The 28000-nt window shown below is 41.7% G+C and overlaps 2 protein-coding genes across 7 annotated transcripts in view; one reads left to right on the plus strand and one right to left on the minus strand.

The window, feature by feature from the left end:
- The window catches only part of LOC109882572 (B-cell lymphoma/leukemia 11B), a 57980-nt gene extending 54419 nt beyond the window's left edge, over positions 1-3561 (minus strand). The window contains exon 1 of the mRNA XM_031836829.1: positions 2612-3561. Within this exon, the coding sequence (XP_031692689.1) occupies positions 2612-2675 (64 nt within the window). The 5' untranslated portion in view covers positions 2676-3561. The remainder of the gene's footprint in view (positions 1-2611) is intronic.
- Positions 3562-11511: 7950 nt separating this feature from the next.
- LOC109882571 (cyclin-K) lies at positions 11512-27999 on the plus strand. Of its 6 annotated transcripts, none has more exons than XM_031836834.1 (10): positions 11512-12040; positions 13931-14160; positions 14958-15039; positions 17388-17519; positions 18024-18156; positions 18240-18297; positions 19134-19303; positions 19638-19864; positions 20221-20323; positions 26472-27999. In XM_031836834.1, exons 2-10 carry the CDS (start codon positions 13973-13975, stop codon positions 27002-27004), a joined length of 1626 nt encoding a protein of 541 aa, XP_031692694.1. In that variant the 5' UTR covers positions 11512-12040; positions 13931-13972; the 3' UTR covers positions 27005-27999. The 6 variants fall into 6 exon arrangements, with proteins under 6 accessions (XP_031692694.1, XP_031692697.1, XP_031692693.1 ...); XM_031836837.1 differs by having other exon boundaries at positions 11778-12040; positions 18024-18147; XM_031836833.1 differs by lacking the exon at positions 11512-12040 and adding an exon at positions 13429-13574 and having other exon boundaries at positions 13875-14160.
- Position 28000: the final 1 nt, after the last annotated feature.

Below are 28000 nucleotides of genomic sequence, written 5' to 3' on the forward strand. Positions count from 1 at the left end.
TGAACTTAAACACAGACCTGCCTCGGGCTCACCTGTCCATCATCCTCACCGATTCTTCAACTGAAAAACGGGTGATTTGTGAGACAGAAAACAACACCCTTTCCTGCTGCTAACCCTACAATGCAGATGTAGCATCTCTTACAAACCTGTTACATCTCCCGTCCTTTCAGTAATATATGCAATCTAATAGCACTTACAGTGGGCGCAGGCAATGGGCCTGTACCTATTTCAGTTCTACTCATGAGCACATTATATGCATACATGGGGAAGGGGATTGCTGTGAACGACACCTGATGAAAACAACTGTAATACAAAACTCATGTCCTCGTCCTGCAGCAACTGACCAGGTTGCTGATTTAACTGCTATCATGTTAGACTCCTCTCACCTGCTATGAAGAGAGAATGACAGCACTTGAATTTGATTACTCAGGCCTATTGACAACCAATGGCTGCTGCTGTCTGATAGCCGACAGTGGAAATCCAGTCCCAGCTGCAGCAAGCAGGGATCCAACCACTGCAGAGCATCTCGCATATAGGATGCATGCCTAGGCTACAACAATATTATAAGTCACGTCAGCACGCAAGGTTAGACCACAACTGAAGGTAACAGGATCTACACTGAGAATGTTAGGTCTTTCTTTGTCTTGGGGTGAAAATTGAAACAGCCTATGTGACATGCAAAATTATTTTGGTTCAAAATAAATTATTTCAATTTAATTATTCAAGCTGTTATGATTATACTTGCTTTAAAAATATATATATATATATACTTGGTATTGATATCTGGGGTTGAGGGTTAAAATACTGAAAGATTAAAAAGTCATGATAGAATAAAAAGAAGATTTAAAGGTCTAATAAATTGGGGATAAATCCAGTAAAAAGGCTGCAGAGTAAATGATTATTCTACATGTTAAATAGTGTTGGGTAGGACATAATGTACCTAACCCCGCTCAACACAAAACAGATTTATCCAAAGATTACATCATAAACCTCTGTTATGAATTAGCTAGATTAGGCCACTATGAAATTGGATTTAAGAACGGGAGAGAGCGCTGGGAAAAGTCTGGATTTATTTAACTGATTTAAAATGTGATTATGTGACGTATTTTACTCATATGCCCACAACAATCTTCAATCAGATGTAATCTATAACATATCGGTTCGGGCCTAGGAAATTCACTTCGATTAACTACTGATGATTACGGCATTAAATGAAGGCCTGCCTACCCGAATCCACCAGCCTGGAATCCACGACAAGAAGCGAATCGTTTTCAAGCATTTTGGTGACGTTGGTGGTACTTTAGATACCCCGTCCTTTTCCAATATAAGTTATTATAGGCCTACCAGACGGCTGAACATCAACTAACTATTCACAACCTTGATCCACATGCTCTTCTTCTCTCCCAATAACTTGGTATCCAGACATGGCTTTTCGCTAATAAAGTGCAGGTCTATAATGCACAATATGCCGATAATACCCGCAACAACTGCAGCATCTCCGGCCAAAAGAAAGAAACGATTAGACTGCATAGAATAATTATATAATCAATATTCACCTGAATGTCACGCTGACATAAATACATCGTTTTCGTCTAGCAGAAAAGGGTATAGGCAATATAATTCTCAAAATGCATGATTGAATGGGCTAACTTAGATAATAAAGGGTTTCAGGGACATCAGGAATATACATTTCACGGACTGATCAAGGAATTATTGATGTCTTCTAAGTATTGGTGTGTGTGTGTGTGTGTGTGTGTGTGTGTGTGTGTGTGTGTGTGTGTGTGTGTGTGTGTGTGTGTGTGTGTGTGTGTGTGTGTGTGTGTGTGTGTGTGTGTGTGTGTGTGTGTGTGTGTGTGTGTGTGTGTGAGAGATATGGCGTAATGCACAACTAAAGTCTAATTGAATCTTTTTTGAAAGGTTTCCAAGCAACCAGGATGGATTGTTGTTTATCTTCGCACACAGTAGTCTATGAGTGTCACATCTCTTCTCAACAAATAGTACTTTAAAACACAAGTGCAATTTTTGGTTAATTAATTTCAATAACACAATGCCTAATAGCCACTTGACATTTAGCCACAGGGACAGACATGTACGATTCAACAATAGGCTATTAGAATGAATAAATACATTATCTTTACATTTGGAATTGTAAATTGTGAAATAAAATAGTATGTATTTTGTTGCACAATTATTTTGGTTTAAATGTGAATTAATTATTGGTTGAATACGCCCGAAACAATAACCTAGAAAGGCTGGTTATAACCATGAATGCACGCTCGATTTTTTTTCAGGACATCAGTAGGTTCTTACAAATAAAGTTTTTCTGGACTTTTGATTTTTCAGGTTCTTGCAAAGAACAAAAATCAGACCATTCCACCCCTCTTGCAAAGATAAAAAAAAAGTGGTTTGCATTAAACATAAATAGCTATGCTATAGAATAAGATACGTGTTTAAAATGTATCTTGCTTGCTCCAGTATCACACCGTAAACATGTAGGCCTAAATTCATCCTAATAATTGCGCGTGGTAATGGTAATTTAATCTGGTATATAATATGCTAAATTCACATATTTAGGCTATTAACAATTGATCTATAAGGTGATCATACTCACGTCGTATTGTTTCTCTTTGCGACAGTGGTAGGTGCTGTGGGTTCCCCTGCTTGCGACGGGACATTGCCCCTGCATCTACTCTGGCATCGCCCGGAGACCTGCGCTTGGGGTTGGCTTGCTCCGTGATGATCCTCCGCTGGTCTGGTGCCCGGTAACTTTTTTCAAATTGCTTCCAATTCAGACGATTTACACAAAGCTACTGCAAGTGAAAATGAGCCTAGTGTGTTTTTATTGTGGTTGTTGAAAGGCGGGTAAAAACCGTTGGTCAATTGTCCAGTTCTCTTATCGCAGAATCACTCACCCTAAACGCAACACCTGGAATTGCCAAAGGAAGCTTTAGGACACAACAGAAACATGCAGGTGCATGCAAATATTTCTGGAAGGTTATGTTTTGTTAATACAGCAATGGATATTGTAATAATTGCAGAGAATAACGATCATTTAAATTCCGACGAGGTGCCCTCTTCTGCAGCGCGTTGACAACTGGAGTAGCCTACGGTGCATGCCACTCTTCGACCGATGGGTCAATATTCGATTCAACTGTCACCTCTTCTTCTCCTCTGATATGTTCTTAAATAATTATAACAAATTAGCTACTCATTTACGTGATGTGAGCTTTGGCCCCATTCAGTCCTCGCGGCGCGCGTCTTGGCAACGGTGAACGGAATGGCATGGAACTCTACGCTCTAGGAGTTGAGGGGGAGACGGAGACAACAGCCAGTTACAGCCAAACACCTCCTCTTTCTCTCATTCCAAACAGCGGAGGTCCAGTGTTTCCGTCTTGTTGCTTTGGGAGGACCCCTTCGTGTGTGTGTGGCTGGGGTTGCCTCTGTACAATGGGATAAGAATTCAAGTTCAAGTGCGGACGTGACGTTGCGTCCACGCTGAGAGAGACATTAGTGGGACTTGGGGGCAGTGGGGGCGACTAGCGGTGACTCGCGTGCCCATTGGCTTACCTGGAGTGCGCGCGTTTGGCGCGTGCGGTAAGGAATCAAATGGACACAGCGCGAGGAAACCAACGCAAACCGTGTGTGCATGTAGCGCAGACAACCCGTTCCAAATCGCTTTCACAATGAGATGATGGCATATCATGTAACAGATTTCAAGGTGGATTTTGAAAAAGCTTTAAAATAAGGCTACTTTGAGCCTGAGTAATTTGAAGACTGGGGTTTTGGGGTAAGCGTAGAAGTGATTTGGTCCAAATTAGATTTGATTCTACATTCAATAGGCTACCGACATTCGCTTTGCGTAAATGCTATAGCAATTTTTCTTAAAGATTATGTTTATTACTAATGCAGTGTTTCAGTTGTTTATCATTTTGCTAATATGTCAAATAAGACACGGAGGCCTACATAAAAAATGCTGTGCCAAAAAGAACATTAGGCTATAATTAAATGAGGCATTAATGCAATAATGCATAATAAAAAAGAACCAATTGTTATGAGGACAGTATATTTTAATTTTGTGCATTAGACACTCTCAGACATGTTGGCCTATAATTATTATTGAATTAATTGAGGTAGCAAACATTTCACATTTTAAACAATAACAATTTATGGGAAAGCAGTCCATTGTGACATGTATAACAATAGACAGACATACTGCACAGGTATGCCAAAAGGGAAATCTCCCCTGTGTTTGTCTGTGTTCTACATATTCATCTCAACCTTGTTGTGAAGCAACAGTACCCTCTGTTGGCATGACGATGTTAGCCTCCTCTAACGTTCCCCTGTGGCTGTGTGTCACTTTATTGGGTTTCATTGTACAATATGTACATTATTAGCGAGTCTCAGAACAGTTGACCTCTCAACTGTCACATTTCCTCACATAATTTTCTCCTTTAAAAATGCCACTTAATTTGCCATAATAGGGATTTCTATACCAATTTAAATCATTCCTATTTGGACAGGATGATCAGGTCAGTCAAGTACTATGGCCTCATTGAGAGAAAAAAAACCACCTTCAATAACATTAAAGTGTAATGCTCTCTGGTCATCATAGATTGAATGATGAAACTGAATGACCCACTTGAGAGACATAGTGTATAAAGGTTAACACCACATTCCAATGATTCCAGACTGTTTGTAACATTATTTTAGATAAATACATTAATGCTTCATACATGTAGATTTCCTAGGACCTCACCTTTGTCTGTCCAGTCACGCCCCAATTAGTGTAAAAGAGGAGCATCTTTAATCTAATGAAGTATCATGTAAGTACTACAGCACACTAATTGCTATATTGTTCACATACGAATGAGGACATTTTAGTGACTGCAAAATGTAGTATGATCAAATTAAGTATGATCAAATTAAGTATGATCAAATTAAGTATGATCAAATTAAATTGAACTTCATGTGGACACAATTTCCAACCAAGGCAATGGCATACAACATTTATTATAGGCTGCGATGAATATTACATGAAAGTACATTTTAAGAGCATTAGAAGTCTGATTGCTTGAGGCCAGGCCTATGGGATGTCCGGGACAGTCATTATTTATATAAATGAAATGTCATATCAGCTCTGTCTCAAATCAACATAACCTCAGAAGACCCTAACGTAGAAACGGTGTACGGAAATCGAATAGGTAATCTATGTGTGTTGTCAACAAGCAGAGCGTTTTGACAAGAGGGCATTGTACGCAGAGTGACTGGTATCTATATATACGTTTGTATATTTTAACAGGCAGGGCAAATTAAGAGCAGATTCTCATTTACAATTAATTCTCTGTTTAACCGTTTATATTGCTATTATTATTTGATCTAGTCCATTAACATTGTTACTTGATAATTCTGCTGAATTCCATAACCTATTTATTTTCTATTGTTAATCATTGTTACTCTTTTTTATAATGTGACTTGTGCTTTGGCATTATGTATCAACACATCATGCCAATAAAGGATCTTTAGATTTAAATGGATAGACAGTGACTGAGAGAAAGAGACAGACAGATTGAAAGAGAGAGAGCGACATAGAGAGAGAAACATATGTATATACAGTGCATTCGGTTCAGTCGGAAACTATTCAGGTCCCTTGAAATGTTCAATATTTTTTACGTTACAGACTTATTCTAAAATTGATTAAATACTTTTTAAAAAATCATAAATCTACACACAATAACACATACTGACAAAGTGAAAACAGGTTTTTAGAATTGTTTTGTACATTCATTACAAATAAAAACAGAAACACCGTATTTACATCAGTATTCAGACCCTTTGCTATGAGACTTGAAATTGAGCTCAGGTGCATCCTGTCTCCGTTGATCAGCCTTAAGATTAATCATCCAGGAGTCCACCTGTAGTAAATTCAATTGATTGGACATGATTTGGAAAGGCACACACCTGTCTATATAAGGTCCCATAGTTGACAGTGCATGTCAGAACAAAATCCAAGCCACAAGGTCAAAGGAATTTTCCGTAGAATTCCAAGACAGGATTGTGTCGAGGCACAGATCTGGGGAAGGGTTCCAAATATGCAGCATTGAAAGTCCCCAAGAAGACAGTGGCCTCCATCAATCTTTTAATTTGATTTTTTATTGTTTTTATTGAACCTTTATTTAACAAGGCAAGCCAGTTAAGAACAAATTCATATTCTTATTTGTAACCACCAAGACTCTTCACAGACTATCTGCCTGGCCAAACTGAGCAATCGGGGGAGAAGGGCCTTGGTCAGGGAGGTGACCAAGAACCGGATGGTCACTCTTACAGAGCTCCAGCAAAAGGCACATGACAGCCCACTTGGAGTTTGCCAAAAGGACTCTCTAAAGGACTCTCAGACCAAGAGAAACAAGACTCTCTGGTCTGATGAAATCAAGATTGAACTCTTTGAACTACATGCCATGCGTCACACCTGGAGGAAACCTTCCACCATCCCTACGGTGAAGCATGGTGGTGGCAGCATCATGCTGTGGTGATGTTTTTCAGCAGCAGGGACTGGGACACGAGTCAGGATCGAGGGAAAGATCAACAGAGCAAAGTACAGAGAGATCCTTGATGAAAACCTGCTCCAGAGCGCTCAGGACCTCAGACTGGGGCGAAGGTTCACTTTCCATCAGGACAACGACCCTAAGCACACAGCCAAGATACCGCAGGATTGGCTTTGGGACAAGTCACTGAATGTCCTTGAGTGGCCCAGCCAGAGCCCGGACTTGAACCCGATCAATCAACTCTCGAGAGACCTGAAAATAGCTGTGTAGCGACGCTCCCCATCCAACCTGAGAGAGGATCTGCAGAGAAGAATAGGAGAAACTCCCCAAATACAGGTGTGCCAAGCTTGTAGCGTCATATACCCAAGAAGACTCAAGGCTGTAATCGCTGGCAAAGGTGCTTAACAAAGTACTGAGTAAAGTGTCTGAATAATTATATAAATGTGATATTTCATTTATTTTTATACATTTGCAAAATGTTCTAAAAAACAGTTTTTGCTTTGTCAATGTCAAAAACATTGAATCCATTTTAGAATAAGGCTATAAAGTAACAAAATGTGGAAAAAGTTGAGGGGTCTGAATACTTTCCAAATGCACTGTATATATATATATATATATTTTATATATATATATATATATATATATATATACACACACACACAGTATAGAGAGCGAGAGAGAGAGAGAGAGAGAGAGAGAGAGAGAAATAGAGAGAGAGAGCAAGAAAAAGAGAGAGAGAGAAACAGAGAAACAGAGAAGCAGAGAAACAGAGAGAGAAGTTACACACTCTTACCATGATCCCTCCGGCTCCCTGAGTCCCAGTTCCCTGATCCTTACCCCTTGGGTTCCTCAATAAAACATCAGTATAGCTCCATGATGGCGGATCGCTGTTGGCTCGGGGCAAAGACAGTTATAGCCCGGTAGCATCGGGCCAAGACACCACAACATACTGCTTGTGGACTCAGGAAAGTTTTTAAGTCCAAAGTGTTGCTTCTGAGGAGACAAGTTTGGCGTGTCAGCGCTGTGAGAGTACTGTGTTAGGGAAAGACCATGAGAGTAAAGTAACTGAAACACTGGAGGGCATTCAACACAGGGAATGGGAAATGACTGTAAAGCTAAGGGCGTTAAGGACTTTACAGTAAGGGCTGAAAATGTACAGTGTGGTCATGGAAATGCTATTGAATAATAACATAACATACGTGCATTATTAATGCAATCATTTCAAAAGATCATGGGATCTCTACAGAGCCCCAATTGTAATAGCAAAAAAACACCAAAGCAACCAAGTGCAATGTGATTTACGGTCAGCTCCAAAAGTATTGGGACAGAGACACATTGCTGGTTGTTGTGGCTCTGTACTCCAGCACTTTGGAATTGAAATGTTACAACATAAGTGACTCCAAATTTACACAATACATTATTTATCATTCATTTCTATTGGGCACAAAATAATCTGAAACACATCAAAAACAAACAGCAAATGCATCTAACGAGTTTGTAGAGTCACAAGCTGTATGTTGTCATTGTGTGCTAGAAATATGGCCCCAAATACTAAACTTATGACATATTTAATACACATACTGTATAAGTACATTTGTTCCAATACTAGTTGTCCTCTAAAATTGGGGACTATGTACAAAAAGTGCTGTAATTTCTAAATGGTTCACTCGATATGGATGAAAATACCCTCAATTTAAAGCTGACAGTCTGCACTTCAACCTCATGGTTGTTGTATCATTTCAAATCAAAAGTGCTGGAGTGCAGAGCCAAAACAGCAACAACAAAAAATTGAGCTCACAGTACAGGTTAAATAATTTAACATCATGTGAAAAAGGACAATGAGAAAACAAAGAGAGGTTCACTGTAGGGACACATCACGGTTAATAGGAATATTGCTCTGGGATTTGCTTATAGTGCCTCATTATGCACTGTTTAATATTAATACAGAAGAAAGGAGTATATTATTCATGAGATTATTTACTCTGTGTGTGTGTGTGTGTCTGTGTGTGTGTGTGTCCTACGGTCTGAGTGACAGATTAAGATCTCTTGCTATGGGCAACAAACTACCAGACAAGACTTGCAACAGTGGCCCATGGCACACAATGTGACAACTCTTCCCACAGTTAATAGGCTTTTGTCTGAGAAGGGGTTAATAATGCATGCAGATTCCAGATTTTAATTGGGATTAAGTAAATGTTTCAAAGCTGTCTGTTCTCTGGGAGTTGGGCGATAGATTCACATAGAGATAATGGGAAGAGATGTGCGAGGCTATTGGGAGCCGATTGCCTCATGTTCTTGGACACAACCCGACACACATTAGTTGTGACAGGGACAATTTATCTCCTTCCTTCAACCAAATACAAATCAGATGATTTTGTTTGACTGAAACTTGAGTGATGGGGAAAGAGTTTGTTTCACCATTCTAGTCAACTCTGAAATTGCAAACACATTGCCCACTATGGACTGATGTATTAGTCAAATCTATCAACTTGATTGCGCAGTAGGCCGAGTTTGTCCCTCAATGAATAATATGATATCTGTAATGTCTTCAGTAAAAGAGGTAACTAGACAATCCAAAGCAAACCATATATATTTATCAATTTGTCCAGTAGTAAACGAATGCATTGACTCCAGTGGGCGATTTTAACCTCTATTTTACCCCCCCCCCCCCCCCCCCTGAAAATATATTAATACAGAATGTTGTACATTTTGAACAGATATGCATTGCATTGGAGATATGCATTGGATCAGTCTAAAACTTTGCACGTACACTGCTGCCATCTAGTGGCCAAAATCTAAATTGCGCCTGGGCTGGAATAATGCATTATGGCCTTTCTCTTGCATTTCGAAGATGATGGTACAAAAAACTAACATTTTTTTCTTTGTATTATATTTTACCAGATCTAAAGTTATATTCTCCTACATTAATTTCACATTAACACAAACTTCAAATTGTTTTCTTTCAAATGGTATCAAGAATATGCATATCCTTGCTTCAGGTCCTGAGCTACAGGCAGTTAGATTTGGGTATGTCATTTTAGGAGAAAATGGGAAAAAGGGTCCGATCCTTTAACATGAAAAGATCAATGGGGTAAAATTCATTCAAAAAAGCTCATATGCATCATAACCATTACACACACAAACGTTATAATATTAATTTATGATCAGTTTACTTCCCATAGTAAAATTCTGCATGGGTCTTCAATATTGCTTAATTGTTATAGTATTGGGACGCAGCCAAAACACTGTTCTGAGTGGGCCTGCCTGCCTGCCTGCCTGCCTGCCTGCCTGCCTGCCTGCCTGCCTGCCTGCCTGCCTGCCTGCCTGTTTCCAACATGCTCTGGTTAAGAATAAAGCAACAAGGTTTATAAAGTTACTCCCTCGCTTCATCTACTGTATAGTTCCAGTTCCATGGGTATAACAGTCTGACATCAAACATTAACAACAAGCCACGTCGTATAGCTTCCTCAAAACTGATGTTAGCCACTGCTTCCACTCACCACCAACCACAGTTTCAACTTTTTTTTACCAGCTTGCTTTATTTTAATGGTTGGCCTTTCAATGTTTAGTCGCTGATGAGCACCGAGACATTTTATCTCTACATTTCCTTCATAATGCCAAATTTGAAAATGATTTGCTAGGAGATAATCAGCATAGTAACTTTTCAGTAGGCCGTGGTAAACAATGTAGCTGACACGCATCAGTCCAATCACAGTTACCAGAGAAAAGACGCTGACTTATCTGTGACTGAGCCTCCTTGGATGGGCACTGCCAATGTAACTCTATGGCAGCACCCAATGGGGCAGAAGCTCCCTGGCCCTCAGTGTGCTCTCCTAGTAGGTGCCGTGAGTGACATCACCCAAACAACAGAAGATCTACGATGCCTACGCTCTGTGCTTCCTCTGGCTGCCCTTCCGCCACAGAAGGCACTGAGTGAGGGTGAAACTGCTGCATTCTGCATTCTGGAATGACCTGACTCAAATAAAATGTACCAAAACAATAATATGACAGTGAGGAGTCAAGTATGCTGCTTATTAACGCAAGCAATTACTTTATTTACATTGTTTGCTAGCTGTTATCATATAATATTGAGACGGGAATGTATACCAGCATTACATGCAAAACAGCGTCATCTTCTGGACAGTGGCGGGGCTGTGGCCACTGATTGATTTTTTTCATTTATCCATCCATTCATGAACTCGGACTGACCAATTGAACTCCTTTTACTGAGGTATAATAAGAATTGGAGACCGCGTCCAAAATGTCCGACCTGTTGTTTTCAAGGTAATCTACTAAGGTTTTATACGCCGATTCATGGACCGTCTATATCCGGGTTGCATCCGGTCAGAGCTCGTTTTTTTCCTGAGTTCCCAGTTGTCGTGAACGCATTGAATTCGGAAGTCAGAGATTTCCGAGATCCCAGTAGTTTTGAACGCTGTAACAGTGCACACAGGGAGCAGCGTGAGTTGCGACGACGTCATCACTTCGTCAAAAAACACGGCAGACATAGGATTTAATTTATTTTTATTTAACTAGGCAAGTCAGTTAAGAACAAATGACTTATTATAATGACGGCCTCCTGCGGGGACGGGAGATAAATATACATATAACACACATCATGCGGGGACGGGAGACGGGAGATAATCATGCGGAGACGGGAGATAATCATGCGGGGACGGGAGATAAATATATATATATATATATTTATCGGATGAAACACACATCACGACAAGAGAGACACCACAAAAATACATAGAGACCTAAGACAACAACATAGCAAGGCAGAAACACATGACAACATAGCATGGTAGCAGCACAACATGGTAGCAGCACAAAACATGGTACAAACATTGTTGGGCACAAAGGGCAAGAAGGCAGAGCCAAAAATACATCATGCAAAGCAGCCACAACTGTCAGTAAGAGTGTCCATGATTGAGTCTTTGAATAAAACTGTTTGTTGCTGCTCGTTCCAGTCGCTAGCAGGAACGAACTGAAAAGTGGAGCGACCCAGGGATGTGTGCGCTTTGGTGACATTTAACAGAATGTGACTGGCAGAACGGGTGTTGTATGTGGAGGATGAGGGCTGCAGTAGATAGATAGGGGGGGAGTGAGGCTTAAGAGGGTTTTATAAATAAGCATCAACCAGTGGGTCTTGCGACAGGTATACAGAGATGACCAGTTTACAGAGGAGTATAGAGTGCATTGATGTGTCCTATAAGGAGCATTGGTGGCAAATCTGATGGCGGAATGGTAAAGAACATCTAGCCGCTCGAGAGCACCCTTACTTGCCGATCTATAAATTACGTATCTAGCACGTATCTAGCAGTCTAGCATGGGTAGGATGGTCATTTGAACCAGGGTTAGTTTGACAGCTGGGGTGATAGAGGAGCGATTACGAAAGAGGAAACCAAGTCTAGATTTAACTTTAACCTACAGATTTGATATATGCTGAGAGAAGAACAGTGTACCGGAGGAATATACCATTTTAATATTTTCGGGTGAGTAACGGAAAAAAATCGGCCTCAGCGACAATTATTTGAATAATTCAATGGATGCTTTGTGTCGCCTTCTTGTCTTTCTGGGCCAGGCGTCAGTTAAACTGCAGTACCGAAGCAAAAACTGTGCTTCAAGAACCGGAACACTGGCCCCTTGGCTCCTCCACTTAGAAAAGTAAAGGCAAAGATTTATATAACTAACTCAAGATTAACCAGAGCCTGTCGTTTCCAATGGGAGCAAATGAATCATAGTGGGCAGAACAAGAGAAGTGGGCAGAGCCATGCACGAGCTAGTGAGATTCTATTGGCGCGTTCTAGTATTTATTTGCATATTTCCGTTAGGGAACGCCTATGAATTGCGCGTGTCCAATCACTAAATTTGCCCTTGCACTCCTTCTAAACAACACAATTTTATGAAACTTTGGCAAAGGGTAAAGTCTACAAAAATGCAGTACACTCAGTTAGTTACAGATTCTAGTTTTGGAAACAGAAAACTGTATTGGGATCAAATGTTTAATCGATGAGAAAATTTGCAGAATGTCGGCCAAAATCCATCTTGCTACTGGATGCTTCACATTTATACAATACAATTTCAATTTCAATGTAAGGGCTTATTGGTGTGGGAAACAAGTGAAAAGCAAGTGAAATAGATCATAAACAAAAGTGAAATAAACATTTACAGTAACCAATACACTCACAAAAGTTCCAAAAGAAAATACATTTCTAATGTTATATTATGTGCAAATAGTACAACACAAAGTGAAAATAAGTCAACATAATTATGGGTTGTATTTATAATAGTGTTTGCTCTTCACTGGTTGCCCTTTTCTTGTGGCAACAAGTCACAAATCTTGCTGCTGTGATGGCACACTGTGGTATTTCACCCAATAGACATGGGAGTTTATCCAAATTGGGTTTGTTTTTGAATTCTTTGTGGGTCTGTGTAATCTGGGGGCTATATTTGTCACTAATATTGTCATACATTTGGCAGGAGGTTAGGAAGTGCAGCTCAGTTTCCACCTCATTTTGTGGACAGTGTGCACATAACCTGTCTTCTCTTGAGAGCCAGGTCTGCCTACCGCGGCCTTTCTCAAAAGCAAGGCCATGCTCACTGAGTCTGTACATAGTAAAACCTTCCTTAAGTTTTTTCAGTCACAGTGATCAGGTATTCTGCCACTGTGTACACTCTGGTTAGGGCCAAATAGCATACTAGTTTGCGCAGTTTTTAAAAATGTTAATTCTTTCCAATGTGTCAAGTAATTATCTTTTTAGTTTTTTCATGATTTGGAACACGATTTGGATATATCTGGGTCATTGTTCTATCTTTGGTAGAGTCATCTACATTAGTAGTTCTCTGTCGCTCTCTAGTGGGTCATTTTGCCCAAAACGCGACTGCGCACGCATACAACCCCCGCACCGGCTTCTGACGTACAACAAAATGGCGGCGTCCATGTTACGATGACTAATTCAATATAAATATAAAACGAGTTAATCGATTGTTGATAGTGTTACTCATTATTCAGTCTACATGATAAAGGTAATTGTGCTTATTTTCAGATTTTAGACCACGTACGTTAGACATGCGTGTGTTTTGGATTAGTTGAAATGTCATTAGCTGGCGTTAGCCTCTCGAGGGAGTGCTAAAGTTAAGTTTAGCAAGTTAACTTAGCTAGCTAACGTTAGCAACTTCGGCCTGAAAGCTAGTAAGCTAGCTAGAATGATAATGGTAAACATCCTTCTAGCTAGCTTACAACACTATGTGTTTGTGATATGTTTAGTTTTTATAACTCTAGCTAGCTAGCTTACTAGCTAACGTTACCCTATTTCTTCAACCAAGATGACAAAACACCATTCATTCATGCTGTGAATGATCCCTTCCTCCTCGGTTGCCAGTCTTCTAGTTCAGCGGCTCCATCACCCTCCTCGCTTCTCCAGATGAAGGAAAACAACCACCCCTCTAGTGGTCAAGCCTTCCTGGACCATATCAAGCCATGCTGGTACTGGGACAAGAAGGACCTGGCCCACACCCCATCCCAGTCCGAGGGCCTGGACCCAGCCACAGAGGCCCGGTACCGCAGGGAGGGGGCCCGGTTCATATTTGATGTGGGGACCAGACTCGGACTGTATCCTTTTACACACAAGATATTGGAAAGTTATTTCATTTAGGGGCAGTGCTCGGTGACATCACAAAAAATATATATTACAGGTTCACAATATTAACATTCAATATATCAAAATATATAACCATACACAAGGAAAGTGATAATATTTTTTACAATGATGTATATCTATGTGTACTGAGTGTATAAAAGATTAAGGACACCTTCCTAATATTTAGCTGCATCCCCACTTTTGTTCTCAGAACAACCTGAGAGCATCCAGAACAACCTCAATTCATTGGGCCACAGGGATGTAGGCCCATGTTGACTCCAATGCTTCCCATAGTTTGTCAAGTTGTCTGAATGGCCTTTGGGTGGTGGACCCTTCTTGATACATACGGGAAACTGTTGAGTGTGGAAAGAAACCGCAGCGTTGCAGTTCTTGACACAACCTGGTGCGCCTGGCACTTATTACCATTACCCTGTTCAGAGACACTTAAATATTTTGTCTTGCCCAATAACCCTCTGAATGGCACACCTACACAATTCATGTCACAAGGCTTAAAAGTCCTTCTTTAACCTGTTTCTGCCACTTCATCTACACTGATTGAAGTGGATTTAACAAGTGACATCAATAAGGGATCATAGCTTTCACCTGGTCAGGCTATGTCATGGAAAGAGCAGATGTCCTTAATGTTTTGTACTCTCAGTGTATATTCAATTAGGATTTTAAAAAAAATCGTTTTTACATTTTAGAACTATAAAGATGGTTTCAAGTCCTCCTCCTGGTTGGTTGAATTTACCCTTAACTCTGTTATCAGACATTATGACACCTTGGCAACAGGTATCATCTACTTCCACCGCTTCTACATGTTTCATTCCTTCAAACAGTTCCCCAGATATGTGAGTATAGCCTTTACAGTACTGGTGTCACTATGCATAAGGGATTTCTGCAATGTTCATTAGTACTATTATCATTTCCATTTAGCAGACACACTTAGCCAAAGGGACTTGCAATGCTGTACTTGCCTTCACAAATCAGAATGATTGAACACAGTCATGTTGTCAACATTTTAATCTCAGTGGTGCATATACCTGTGCTGGGGTTAAATGGTGAGTGAGACCTGTGTATTGTGTACAGTTCCTTCAGAAAGTATTCACACCCCGTGACCTTTTTCCATATTTTGTTGTCTTACAGCCTGATATTTAAAATGGATTAAATTGAGATGTTTTGGTCTCTGGCCTACACACAATACCCCATAATGTCAAAGTTGAGTTATGTTTTACGACATTTTTACTAATTCATTAAAAATGAAAAATGTTTGTCTCAAGTCAATAAGTATTCAACACCTTCCACAACCCGGAAGGTTGTGAGTTCGAATCCCAGAGCGGACAAGGTACAAATCTGTCGTTCTGCCCCTGAACAGGCAGTTAACCCCACTGTTCCTAGGCCGTCATTGAAAATAAGAATTTGTTCTTAACTGACTTTCCTGGTTAAATAAAGGTAAAAGAAAAGAAAGAATGACAAGCCTAAATAAATTCAGGAGTGAAAATGTGCTCAACAAGTCATTTACGGTGCATGAACTCACTCTGTGTGCAATAATAGTGTTTATCTCCACACATACAATTATCTGTAAGGTCCCTCTGTCGAGCAGTGAATTTCAACCACAAACACCAGGGAGGTTTTCCAATGCTCGCAAAGAACTTGCAGACATTGAATTTCCCTTTTGAGCATGGTGAAGTTATTAATTACACTTTGAATGCTGTGTCAATATCAAATCAATTTTATTTATATAGCCCTTCTTACATCAGCTGATATTTTTTTATTTAACTAGGCAAGTCAGTTAAGAACAAATTCTTATTTTCAATGACGGCCTAGGAACAGTGGGGTTAACTGCCTGTTCAGGGTTTGCAACCTTCCGGTTACTAGTCCAACGCTCTAACCACTAGGCTATCCTGCCGCCCTATATATCAAAGTGCTGTACAGAAACCCAGCCTAAAACCCCAAACAGCAAGCAATGCAGATGTGGAAGCACGTTGGCTAGGAAAAACTCCCCAGAAAGGCCAATACACCCAGTCACCACGACAAAGATACAGGCGTCCTTTCTAACTCTGTTGCCGAGAAGAAGAAAAGCACCCAGGGATTTCACCATGAGGCCAATGGTGACTTTAAAACAGTTCCAGAGTTTAATGGCTGTGACAGGAGGAAACTGAGGATGGATCAACAACATTGTAGTTACTCCACAATACTAACCTAATTGACACAGTGACAAGAAGGAAACCTGTACATAATAAAAAATATTCCAAAATCATCCTGTTTGCAAAACAAGGCACTAAAATAATACTGCAAAAAGTGTGGCAAAGCAATTAAAGTTGCACAATGCAGAAATCGCTCCGCCATTTCCTGGTTGCTAAAACTCGAATAGTTCCCCCCCAGTTCGCCTAATTTCAGTTTATGTGACAAAACAAGATAGTATAGTGTAGGGAATCATTGTACCATGAAAACTGCAGTGAAATAATATATTTTCCATACTACAAAGTGCTATGTTATGAATACAAAGTGCTATGTTTGGCGCAAATCCAATACAACACATTACTGAGTAACACTCTCCATATTTTCAAGTATGGTGGTGGCTGTGTCATGTTATGGGAATGCTTCTAATTGTTAAGGACTGGGGAGTTTTTCAGGATGAAAAAAATTAATGGAATGGAGCTAAGCACTGGCGAAAACCTGGTTCAGTCTGGTTTCCAATTCACCTTTCTGCAGGACAATAACCTTAAACACAAGGCCAAATATACACTGGATTTGCTTCGCAAGAAGACAGTGAATGTTCCTGAGTGGCCTAGTTACAGTTTTGACTTAAATCGGCTTAAATCTATGGCAAGACTTGAAAATGGTTGTCTAGCAATGATCAACTTAACAAAGCTTGAATAATAAAAATTAAAAAAAATTGCAAAAATTGTACAATCCAGGTGTGGAAAGCTCTTAGACTTCCCCAGAAAGACTCACAGCTGTCATCACTGCCAAAAGTGATTCTAACATGTGAATACTTATGTAAATTAGGTATTTCATTTTCAATACATTTGCAAACATTTCTAAAATCATATTTTTACTTTGTCATTATGGTGTATAGTGTAAAGATGGGTGAGGAAAAACCATTTTAAACCCATTTTGAATTCAGGCTGTAACACAACAAAATGTGGAATAAGTCAAGGGGTATGAATACTTCCTGAAGGCACCCTGTCTCCAGGTGACAGGTGCGTGTTGTCTCTTCCTGGCTGGGAAAGTGGAGGAGACCCCTAAGAAATGTAAAGACATCATCAAGACGGCTCGCAGCTTACTGAACGACGTACAGTTTGCCCAGTTTGGAGACGACCCAAAGGTGAGAAATATCTTACTCCATTCACTCTTCTCCTTCCTCTGTTTGTACAGTGAAGTCCTGCTGGTAACCTTGTCACACGTGCTAACCCAAACGAAACTGTGCTAGCTCGAAAATAGGCTTTTCTTTTCACAGTGTCCTTTTCAGCACAGTTCCAAGCATAAAAATGGTGTCCCCTATGTACACGTCTAATTTGTGACGTTTGTCGTATTATACAGTGCTCTCCCATTAGTCTTCTTTTGTATCGGCATTATAGCACAGTAAACTAAGATTGTGCTGATTTTATTAGCACATTGAACCATGTTGCGCGCCGTAGTTTAAAAACTCTCTGGGTTGTACCAAAACAATTACATCATATCTGCATTCCTCCATATGCACCTTCAAGATTATGGTGGATGCTTAACAAGGCCAAGTCAATACAGCTAGATTTTTTTGTTGTAGTAGTGTGAAAAGCCCTTTATGTTTCCTTACTTTACGCTCTTGTTTGGGTCCTGGGATGTATCATAGGATTTTCGGCATCAACAGGAAGAGGTTATGGTGCTAGAGAGGATCCTGCTACAGACGATCAAGTTTGACCTGCAAGTTGAACACCCTTACATGTTCCTGCTGCGATACGCCAAACAGCTCAAAGGTCTGAAAGGTGGTGTTTCCATCTTAGTTTGACTTCATTTCCAACTTTTCATTTCCAACACTTCATTTCCAACTGTCTTTTTTTCATTCTAGGTGACAAAACCAAAGTTCAGAAGCTGGTGCAGATGGCCTGGACCTTCGTCAACGACAGGTGGGCCAAACATAACACAATAGTTTGGACTCCTTACAGTGTCTCTAGTTACGTCTGACCTGAAGGCTTGTATGTTGTTACAGGTCTCCTATGTATACTCCTGTTTCCTGTCATATATAGTACCCCACCTTACAGTGTCTCTAGTTACGTCTGACCTGAAGGCTTGTATGTTAAAAATGTTACAGGTCTCCTATGTATACTCCTGTTTCCTGTCATATATAGTACCTCACCTTACAGTGTCTCTAGTTACGTCTGACCTGAAGGCTTGTATGTTGTTACAGGTCTCCAATGTATACTCCTGTTTCCTGTCATATATAGTACCTCACCTTACAGTGTCTCTAGTTACGTCTGACCTGAAGGCTTGTATGTTGTTACAGGTCTCCTATGTATACTCCTGTTTCCTGTCATATATAGTACCTCACCTTACAGTGTCTCTAGTTACGTCTGACCCGAAGGCTTGTATGTTGTTACAGGTCTCCTATGTATACTCCTGTTTCCTGTCATATATAGTACCCCACCTTACAGTGTCTCTAGTTACGTCTGACCTGAAGGCTTGTATGTTGTTACAGGTCTCCTATGTATACTCCTGTTTCCTGTCATATATAGTACCCCACCTTACAGTGTCTCTAGTTACGTCTGACCTGAAGGCTTGTATGTTGTTACAGGTCTCCTATGTATACTCCTGTTTCCTGTCATATATAGTACCTCATCTTACAGTGGTTGGTTCTCTCCTTCTCTCATCTTACAGTATTCATTGAGGAGTATTGTACGACTTTGTATTTGCCTCCACATCTAAACTGCTCTCTCTCTCTCTGTTCCTACCTCTCTCTCCCCAGTCTGTGCACCATGCTGTCCCTGCAGTGGGAACCAGAGATCATAGCTGTAGCAGTCATGTACCTGGCTGGACGGCTGTGTAAGTTTGACATCCAGGAGTGGACGTCCAAGCAGTCGTCACGGCGATGGTGGGAGCAGTTTGTCCAGGACGTCCCAGTGGAGCTGCTAGAAGGTATAGACAGGAAGTCTCTGACAGGATCTAGTGGAATATGTAATGCTGTATATTTGCCTTTCTGGACCTGCCTTCCAACATTGTGAGAGAGAAGAAGTTATTGATCTTTGTGTAAAAACATTTATTTGTAATGTAACAGTTTCATTTTTTTTCTTTTGTCTCGTATGGCTGAATCATAAATTGAGATCTGTTCCCATAACTAAGCAAATCGCTTATTGACATGATTTATGCAACATGTCCAGTGTGTAGCATATTTATCAAGTTAGGGACAATATGGGTCGAATTCTATCTGTCACTTGCCTAACCTCGCCTCTCCTAATCTCGCTCTTCCCAGACATCTGTCACCAGATCCTGGACCTGTACTCCCAGGGGAAGACTCCCATCCCTCCAGGCCTGGAGCAGGAGACCAAGCAGAGAGGTCCACCCCACTCCCCGGTCCCTGCCCCTCCTCCAGTCCCAGAACCTCCACAGGACCAGCCTCCAGGGGGTGCTCCACCGCCCCCTCCACCCAAGAAGAACTCACCCCAGGGCAGCCCACCACGCCAGCTTAAACGCGCACATGTGAGTGTGTGTTGTATGCCTTACTGCATTGTCCCTGGATGTTTCAGCTCAGCTGGTGATAAAGAAAACCCACTTTTCCTTCTGGGGATCAATACAGTTTATTCATTCATTCAATAAATTATTAACTCATTCATTCATTCATTTGTGTCATAGCCGCACCCCATTTGTGTGTAGTATCTATGGATAAAAGTGATCATTCAACCACCCTGACATCATAGTTTCTCTATAGTTTCTCTATAGTTCTGTAGTAGCTTACCATAACTAAAGTGCTCAGAGGTCAAATTTGGTGCTTGTATTGTGTGCCTGCTTGAAGCAGCAGTGTATGTGAGTGACTATCTCTCTTTTTGTCTTCTCAGAGTTCTCTGAAAGAGGAACCTAAACCACCAGAACAAGTGGGTTGTAAGATTCCACGGTTGGAGAGCCCTATGCCCCCCTTGCCCACTTCACAACCCCCTCCTGGTGAGTGTCTCTTGGGTCGTTCCTCCTCAAAAAGCACCAGAAAGAAGATTTCAAAACCCACCCTCTCAGATTGTTCTGAAATCGCTTCTGTAGTTAGTAACAGATACAATTAGCATTCCCGAAACTATAATTTGATCATTGAGAAATTAAGATAATTGTTTGCACCCAATTTGACCATTTAAATTTATATTATTCAGATCATATTCAATAAATACTGTATATTACCCAATGTCTGATTTGGACCAAAATTCTTCCTACCAATGAGATATGAGAAATCCCTTAAAACATTCTCCACACCCCATGCCAATCCCACCCCAACAATCAGTATCAGTTCTCTATGTTTGACAAGTAGTATGAAGCTGTGGCTTGGAGTATTGCTTCTCCATACTATATAATGTATTCCCTGTGAATCTGGTTATGTTTTTTGCCCCTATTCAGTGAAATTAGTCATTGAAGCTGCTCGCTTAAGTAGTGTGGAATTACCAGGTTTTGACTACTAAATGTTCGTGTGACCACACACAATTATTTTTTTATCATGAGCCAAATCTATTGGTTTTCTACCCAAAGTTGCGAAGGAAATGTTGTGATCTATTTAATAAACACAAGACACCAGCAAAATGAATAAAAGAGCATGGCAGTGAAGGAACAGCAACATCTAGTGGTCAGAACCTGGTACTTCCACACTACTTCATGGTAAATAATGAAAGCGACTTCAATGACTAATTTCTCTGAACAGGGGGGAAAATGCCATCATATTCACATGGAATACATTACATAGTATGGTGAAGCAATACTCCAAGCTGCAGCTTCATACAACATACTTCAAACATAGAGAACTGATACTGTATACTTGTTGTTGGGGTGGAATTGTCATTGGGTGTGGGGGGGTCAGTGGGTGTCTTGACAAACAAAATTTATTCCACATGTCTTACTCATTGGTAGGAAGAAGTTTGGTCCAAATCAGAATTTGAGTACTTTATTTATTGAACATTATCGGAATCCTATAAATTAAATTGGTTGCAATCAATAAGATTAATTTCTCAGAGATTAAAATTACATTTCAGAAAAATAATGTTTTAGGAATGCGATTCTTACCTGTTCTAATAACAGTAACAATTTCAGAACTACCTGAGATGATGATGGGTGTCATGGCTTGCTGAAATTACATGGAACAGGTCTTACTTCTCCATAGTTTCTCATCATTTTCCAAGATTGCGTAGCAGACAGACGTCCTTTGTCCTCGTTTTATCGTGTCCCTGTGTATATATCTTTTTATACGCATATCTTTTTCAATATTTTTTTTCTTCTAAAACTCAACTTCAAAACACTCCTGCAACCCGCCACACCCAATGTGGTGCGGATCAGTTTTTTTCAAAAGTATTATTCACCTCGAATAAGGAATCCCACAACAGAAGCTAGCCAGCTCACTAGCTAGCAGTCAGCTAATCACTGCTAGCGGTCCACAGCTAACCTTTAGCTCGGAAAGCTCCCGCCAGTTTGTACAACGCAACTCAAACCAGAGCATACCGGACCTATTTTCTCTCCATATCCCCGGATTCCTACCGCAAGCTCTGGACATTTTCACCTGAATCTTCGCAGCTAGCTAGCTGCTATCCGACTACTGGCTAACGTTTTTCCCAGAGTAAGCACCAATTAGCCTGCAGCCCATGCTAGGCCCTTTCTCCCAGCTTGTTAGAGGCCCATCAGCCACTCCTGGGCTACAATACCCGGACCCCTTCTACTGCCTGTACGGGGCACGGAACCCCGCCGATCCTTAACGACTGGACTACGACTTTATCTACTCGAGGGGGTACTCAACTGACCTCTACATCGCGACCACCCCTGAATGCCCACCCCTCTGCTACTCAGAACCATACTAATCCATCACGACTGGTCTATTGACGTCACCAACGCGGAGACCAAAACAGACTTTACTCTGTCGAGATGCCCCTCCAAGGCCCTTTTGCTAGCTTGCTAGCCCCGGTCTGCTAGCTTGTAGCCCCGGCCTGCTAGCTGTCTGAATTGCCGTGTCTCCAGCCAGTCCAACCACTCACTGGACCCCTATTGGTCACCTGGCTACGCATGCCTCTCCATAATATCAATATGCCTTGTCCATTACTGTCCTGGTTAGTGATTATTGTCTTATTTCACTGTAGAGCCTCTAGCCCTGCTCAATATGCCTAAACCTACCATTTACTTCTACCTCCCACATATGCGGTGACATCACCTGGTTTAAACGTCTCCAGAGACAATATCTCTCTCAATATCATTACTCAATGCCTAGGTTTACTTCCAATGTACTCACATCCTACCATGCCTTGAATCCATTCTCTCATGCCCAGAAACCTGCTCCTTTTACTCTCTGCTCTGAACGCATTAAACGACCATTCCTGTTAGCCTTTAGCCGTACCCTCATCCTACTCCTCCTCGGTGCCTCTGGTGATGTAGAGGTTAATCCAGGCCCTGCAGTGCCTAGCTCCACTCCTACTCCCCAGGTGCTCTCATTTGTTGACTTCTGTAACCGTAAAAGCCTTGGTGTCATGCATGTTAACATTAGAAGCCTCCTCCCTAAGTTTGTTTTATTCACTGTTTTAGCACACTCTGCCAACCCTGATGTCCTAGCCGTGTCTGAATCCTGGCTTAGAACACCAAAAACCCTGAAATTTCCATCCCTAACTAGAAACAAGTCTCTCACTGTTGCCGCTTGCTATAGACCACCCTCTGACCCCAGCTGTGCCCTGGACACCATATGTGAATTGATTTCCCCCCATCTATCTTCAGAGGTCGTGCTGCTAGGTGACCTAAACTGGGACATGCTTAACACCCCGGCCATCCTACAATCTATGCTTGATGCAACTTGCCCTCAAAATACACCTCTGCTGTTTTCAACCACCCCTCATCACTGTTAAACGCTCCCTAAAACACTTCAGCGTGCAGGCCTTTCTAATCGACCTGGCCCGGGTATCTTGGAAGGATATTGACCTCATTCCGTCAGTAGAGGATGCCTGGTTAATCTTTAAAAGTGCCTACCTCACCATCTTAAATTAGCATGTCCCATTAAAAAATTTAGAACCAGGAACAGATATAGTCCTTGGTTCTCTCCAGACCTGACTGCCCTTGACCAGCACAAAAACATCCCGTGGCGTTCTGCATTAGCATCGAACAGCCCCCGAGATATGCAACGTTTCAGGGAAGTTAGGAACAAATATACACAGGAAGTTAGGAAAGCCAAGGATAGCTTTTTCAAGCAGAAATTTGCATCCTGTAGCACAAACCCCAAAAAGTTCTGGGACACTGTAAAGTCCATGGAGAATAAGAGCATCTCCTCCCAGCTGCCCACTGCACTGAGGATAGGAAACACTGTCACCACTGATAAATCCACTATAATTGATCATTTCAAAAAGCATTTTTCTACGGCTGGCCATGCTTTCCACCTGGCTACCCCTACCCCGGTCAACAACCCTGCGCTCCCCACAGCAACTCGCCCAAACCTCCCCATTTCTCCTTCACCCAAATCCAGATAGCTGATGTTCTGAAAGAGCTGCAAAATCTGGACCCCTACAAATCAGCCGGGCTAGACAATCTGGACCCTTTCTTTCTAAAATGATCTGCCGAAATTGTTGCAACCCCTATTACTAGCCTGTTCAACCTCTTTCGTATCATCTGAGATTCCCATAGATTGGAAAGCTGCTGCGGTCATCCCCCTCTTCAAAGGGGGAGACACTCTTGACCCAAACTGCTACAGACCTATATCTATTCTACCATGCCTTTCTAAGGTCTTCAAAGGCCAAGTTAACAAACAGATCACCAAACATTTCAAATATCAGCGCACCTTCTCCACTATGCAATCTGGTTTCAGAGCTCATCATAGGTACACCTCAGCCACGCTCAAGGTCCTAAACGATATCATAACCGCCATCAATAAGAGACATTACTGTGCAGCCGTATTCATCGACCTGGCTAAGGCTTTCGACTCTGTCAATCACAACATTCTTATTGGCAGACTCAACAGCCTTGGTTTCTCAAATGATTGCCTCGCCTTGTTCACCAACTACTTCTCTGATGGAGTTCAGTATGTCAAATCGGAGGGCCTGTTGTCCGGACCTCTGGCAGTCTCTATGGGGGTGCCACAGGGTTCAATTCTCGGGCCGACTCTCTTCTCTGTATACGTCAATGATGTTGTTTTAGCTGCTGGTGATTCTTTGATCCACCTCTACGCAGACGACACCATTCTGTATACTTCTGGCGCCTCTTTGGACACTGTGTTAACTAACCTCCAGACGAGCTTCAATGCCATACAACTCTCCTTCCGTGGCCTCCAACTGCTCTTAAACGCAAGTAAAACTAAATGCATGCTTTTCAGCCAATCGCTGCCCGCCTGTCCAGCATCACTACTCTGGATGGTTCTGACTTAGAATATGTGGACAACTACAAATACCTAGGTGTCTGGTTAGACTGTAAACTCTCCTTCCAGACTCACATTAAACATGTCCAATCCAACATTAAATCTAGAATCAACTTCCTATTTCGCAACAAAGCATCCTTCACTCATGCTGCCAAACATACCCTCGTAAAACTGACCATCCAACTGATCCTCGACTTTGGCGATGTCATTTACAAAATAGCCTCCAACACTCTACTCAACAAACTGGATGCAGTCTATCACAGTGCCATCCACTTTGTCACCAAAGCCCCATATACTACCCACCACTGCGACCTGTATGCTCTCGTTGGCTGGCCGTCACTTCATACTCATCACCAAACCCACTGGCTCCAGGACATCTACAAGTCTCTGCTAGGTAAAGCCCTGCCTTATCTCAGCTCACTGGTCACCATAGTAGCACCCATCCGTAGCATGAGCTCCAGCAGGTGTAGCTCTGTGGTCACCCCCAAAGCCAATTCTTCCTTTGGCCGCCTCTCCTTCCAGTTCTCTGCTGCCAATGACTGGAACAAACTGCAAAAATCTCTGAAGCTGGAGACTCTTACCTCCCTCACTAGCTTTAAGCACCAGCTGTCAGAGCAGCTCACAGATCATTGCACCTGTACATAGCTCATCTGTAAATAGCCCATCCAATCTTCCTCATCCCCATACTGTATTTATTTATTTATCTTGCTCCTTTGCACCCCAGTATCTCTACTTGCCCATTCATCTTCTGCACATCCTACCATTCCAGTGTTTAGTTGCTCTATTGTAATTCCTTCACCACCATGGCCTATTTATTGCCGTACCTCTCTTATCCTACCTCATAGGCACATGCTGTATATAGACTTTTCTACTGTATTATTGATTGTATGTTTGTTTTACTCCATGTGTTGTTGTTGGATGTGTCGAACTGCTTTGCTTTACCTTGACCAGGTCGCAGTTGCAAATGAGAACTTGTTCTCAACTAGCCAACCTGGTTAAATAAAGGTGAAATGTAAAAAAATATGCAATAACAGCAGTAGCTTCTGATCATCTTTGTCTTATCGGAGAGAATAGCTGGTCAGTTGTTATATGATGGATAAAGTGGCATATTTATGTTGTGTTTAATGAAAGACAGTTGTAGAGATGTGGGTGCAGGGCTTTTCTGTAAGAGCAGAAAGCACAACAGGCGTTCCAATCTTTAGGCCTTCTTAGAATCCCAATGTACATAACTAACTTCCAATCTTTAGGCCTTCTTAGAATCCCAATGTACATAACTAACTTCCAATCTTTAGGTCTTCTTAGAATCCCAATGTACATAACTAACTTCCAATCTTTAGGTCTTCTTAGAATCCCAATGTACATAACTAACTTCCAATCGTTAGGCCTTCTTAGAATCCCAATGTACATAACTAACTTCCAATCTTTAGGCCTTCTTAGAATCCCAATGTACATAACTAACTTCCCCCCACCCTAGCCTAGTCAGAACAGTCCCCACCTCCCCTCCTCCTGCCCTGCTCTCTCAGACCAATCTGATTACTGTTGCAACGAGTACTCCGCAGGGAGTGTAAAGTCTAAACTCTGGGAATACTAGGAATGACTGTCTGGGTAGAAGTGTGTCGGATGTTTTCAGGTCTTAAACGTTTGGTCTTGTTGAACAGGAATTATAACCTATGATTAGGATGGTTTGTTTAGTGGAGTTGGAAATGACATGATTTCTCTCTTTCTTTCCATCTCTCTCCATAGATCGTAGAGCACCACCGGTCCCTCCTGAAGCAGAGCCAGCCGTGGGGACTGAACCTGTTCCCCCTCCCCCCTCTCACGCCCCACCCCCCCACCAGCCCCCTCCCCTGCCCCACCGCCCCCCTCCTCCTCCTCCATCTAGTTACATCATGGGAATGTCCACCTCTAGCTCCTACATGTCAGGGGAAGGCTTCCAGAGCCTTCAGTCTATAATGAAGACAGGGGAACCGTCCTACGCCCCCATGCCCCCCAACTACGGTCCCCCCATGCCCTATCACCCTCACGTTTACCCTAACGCCCCACCCCCTGGCCCCCCACCCAGTGCCTACCCACCCCCCAACCTGCCCCCTCCTTCCCCAGCATACCCTCCACCGGGCTACAACCACAGCTACCCTGAGTACCCCCCTCCACCTCCACGCATGCCCCCTCCAGGGATGGGTATGCCTCCTGGGGTGTACCCCCTGCCACCAGGCCAGCCTCAGGTGCCCCTGCCACCCCCTGGCATGCCCATGAATCATGGGGGATGGATGAGATGAGAGGAAGAGAAATGTGGAAGAAAAGTAGAGGAATGTCTGATGCTTAGCAGTCCTGTTCCTGTTGTCAGTCCTGGGTCGTGTTCATTAGGCACCAAACAGAAGAAAGTCCCTCAGTTTGCTTATCTGAACTTGTCCAATAAGAAATACTCCCTTTTCGGCTTTCTGTTGCAAAACAGTTTGGTACATTGTGTCCTAATGAGTACGACTCTGGAGTCCACTGGAGATCTTAACAAATAAAGGAGCGATCTGTTATTGTACATTGTCTTAGAGGCGTTGTGTAATCCCATCCATGTAAAGCTTTATGATCCCTGGAATCTGAACAGGCATTCTGTAGAGATTCTATCAGTTCCATATTCCAAAGGGTTCCTTTTGAGAAAACACCAGGCAGATGATATTGAATCCTTAACATGGTTGAACATATTTTGAGATGAATTGAAAGGAAATACAATTGATATTTAGACTGATGGTCTGGTTAATGCTACAAAAAGGCTGCTTGTTTTTGCTTACATTTTTTGTCTGTGTGAAAATAAAATATTTTCAGTAATCAATATTGTGATAACTTTACCTTGTGTGTGGAAAACAAAGTTGGGTTTATCGCGGAAAATACCAAACTTATTTTCCCCCCCTTATTATTTTAATATAGCTGTGTGATTATTGGTTAATCTGTCAAATGTATTGGACTGGATGTACCCTGTATAATTACAGTAATTGCACTTAAACTGTTACTTGTAGGAGTCATGAACTGAAAGATGTTGGTAACCCATATCTGAACACCAGGTCGATAGAGCACTGGACAGCCAGGGGTGTATTTGTACATAATGATCAACTTTACCATGTGAAATCTGAGCGATGGGATCTTTTTAGAATGCTTATATCAATAGTGCCTTAATTAGGCTTTACTTTAACAAACTATGTTGTGCTTTCTATACACACACACACACTTTTATGTCTCGTAGGCCCTTGGGATAATAAAATAAATTTCTCTTACTTTGAAAC

This window comes from Oncorhynchus kisutch, linkage group LG12 (genome assembly GCF_002021735.2).
Source record: "Oncorhynchus kisutch isolate 150728-3 linkage group LG12, Okis_V2, whole genome shotgun sequence".
Classification (NCBI taxonomy): domain Eukaryota; kingdom Metazoa; phylum Chordata; class Actinopteri; order Salmoniformes; family Salmonidae; genus Oncorhynchus; species Oncorhynchus kisutch.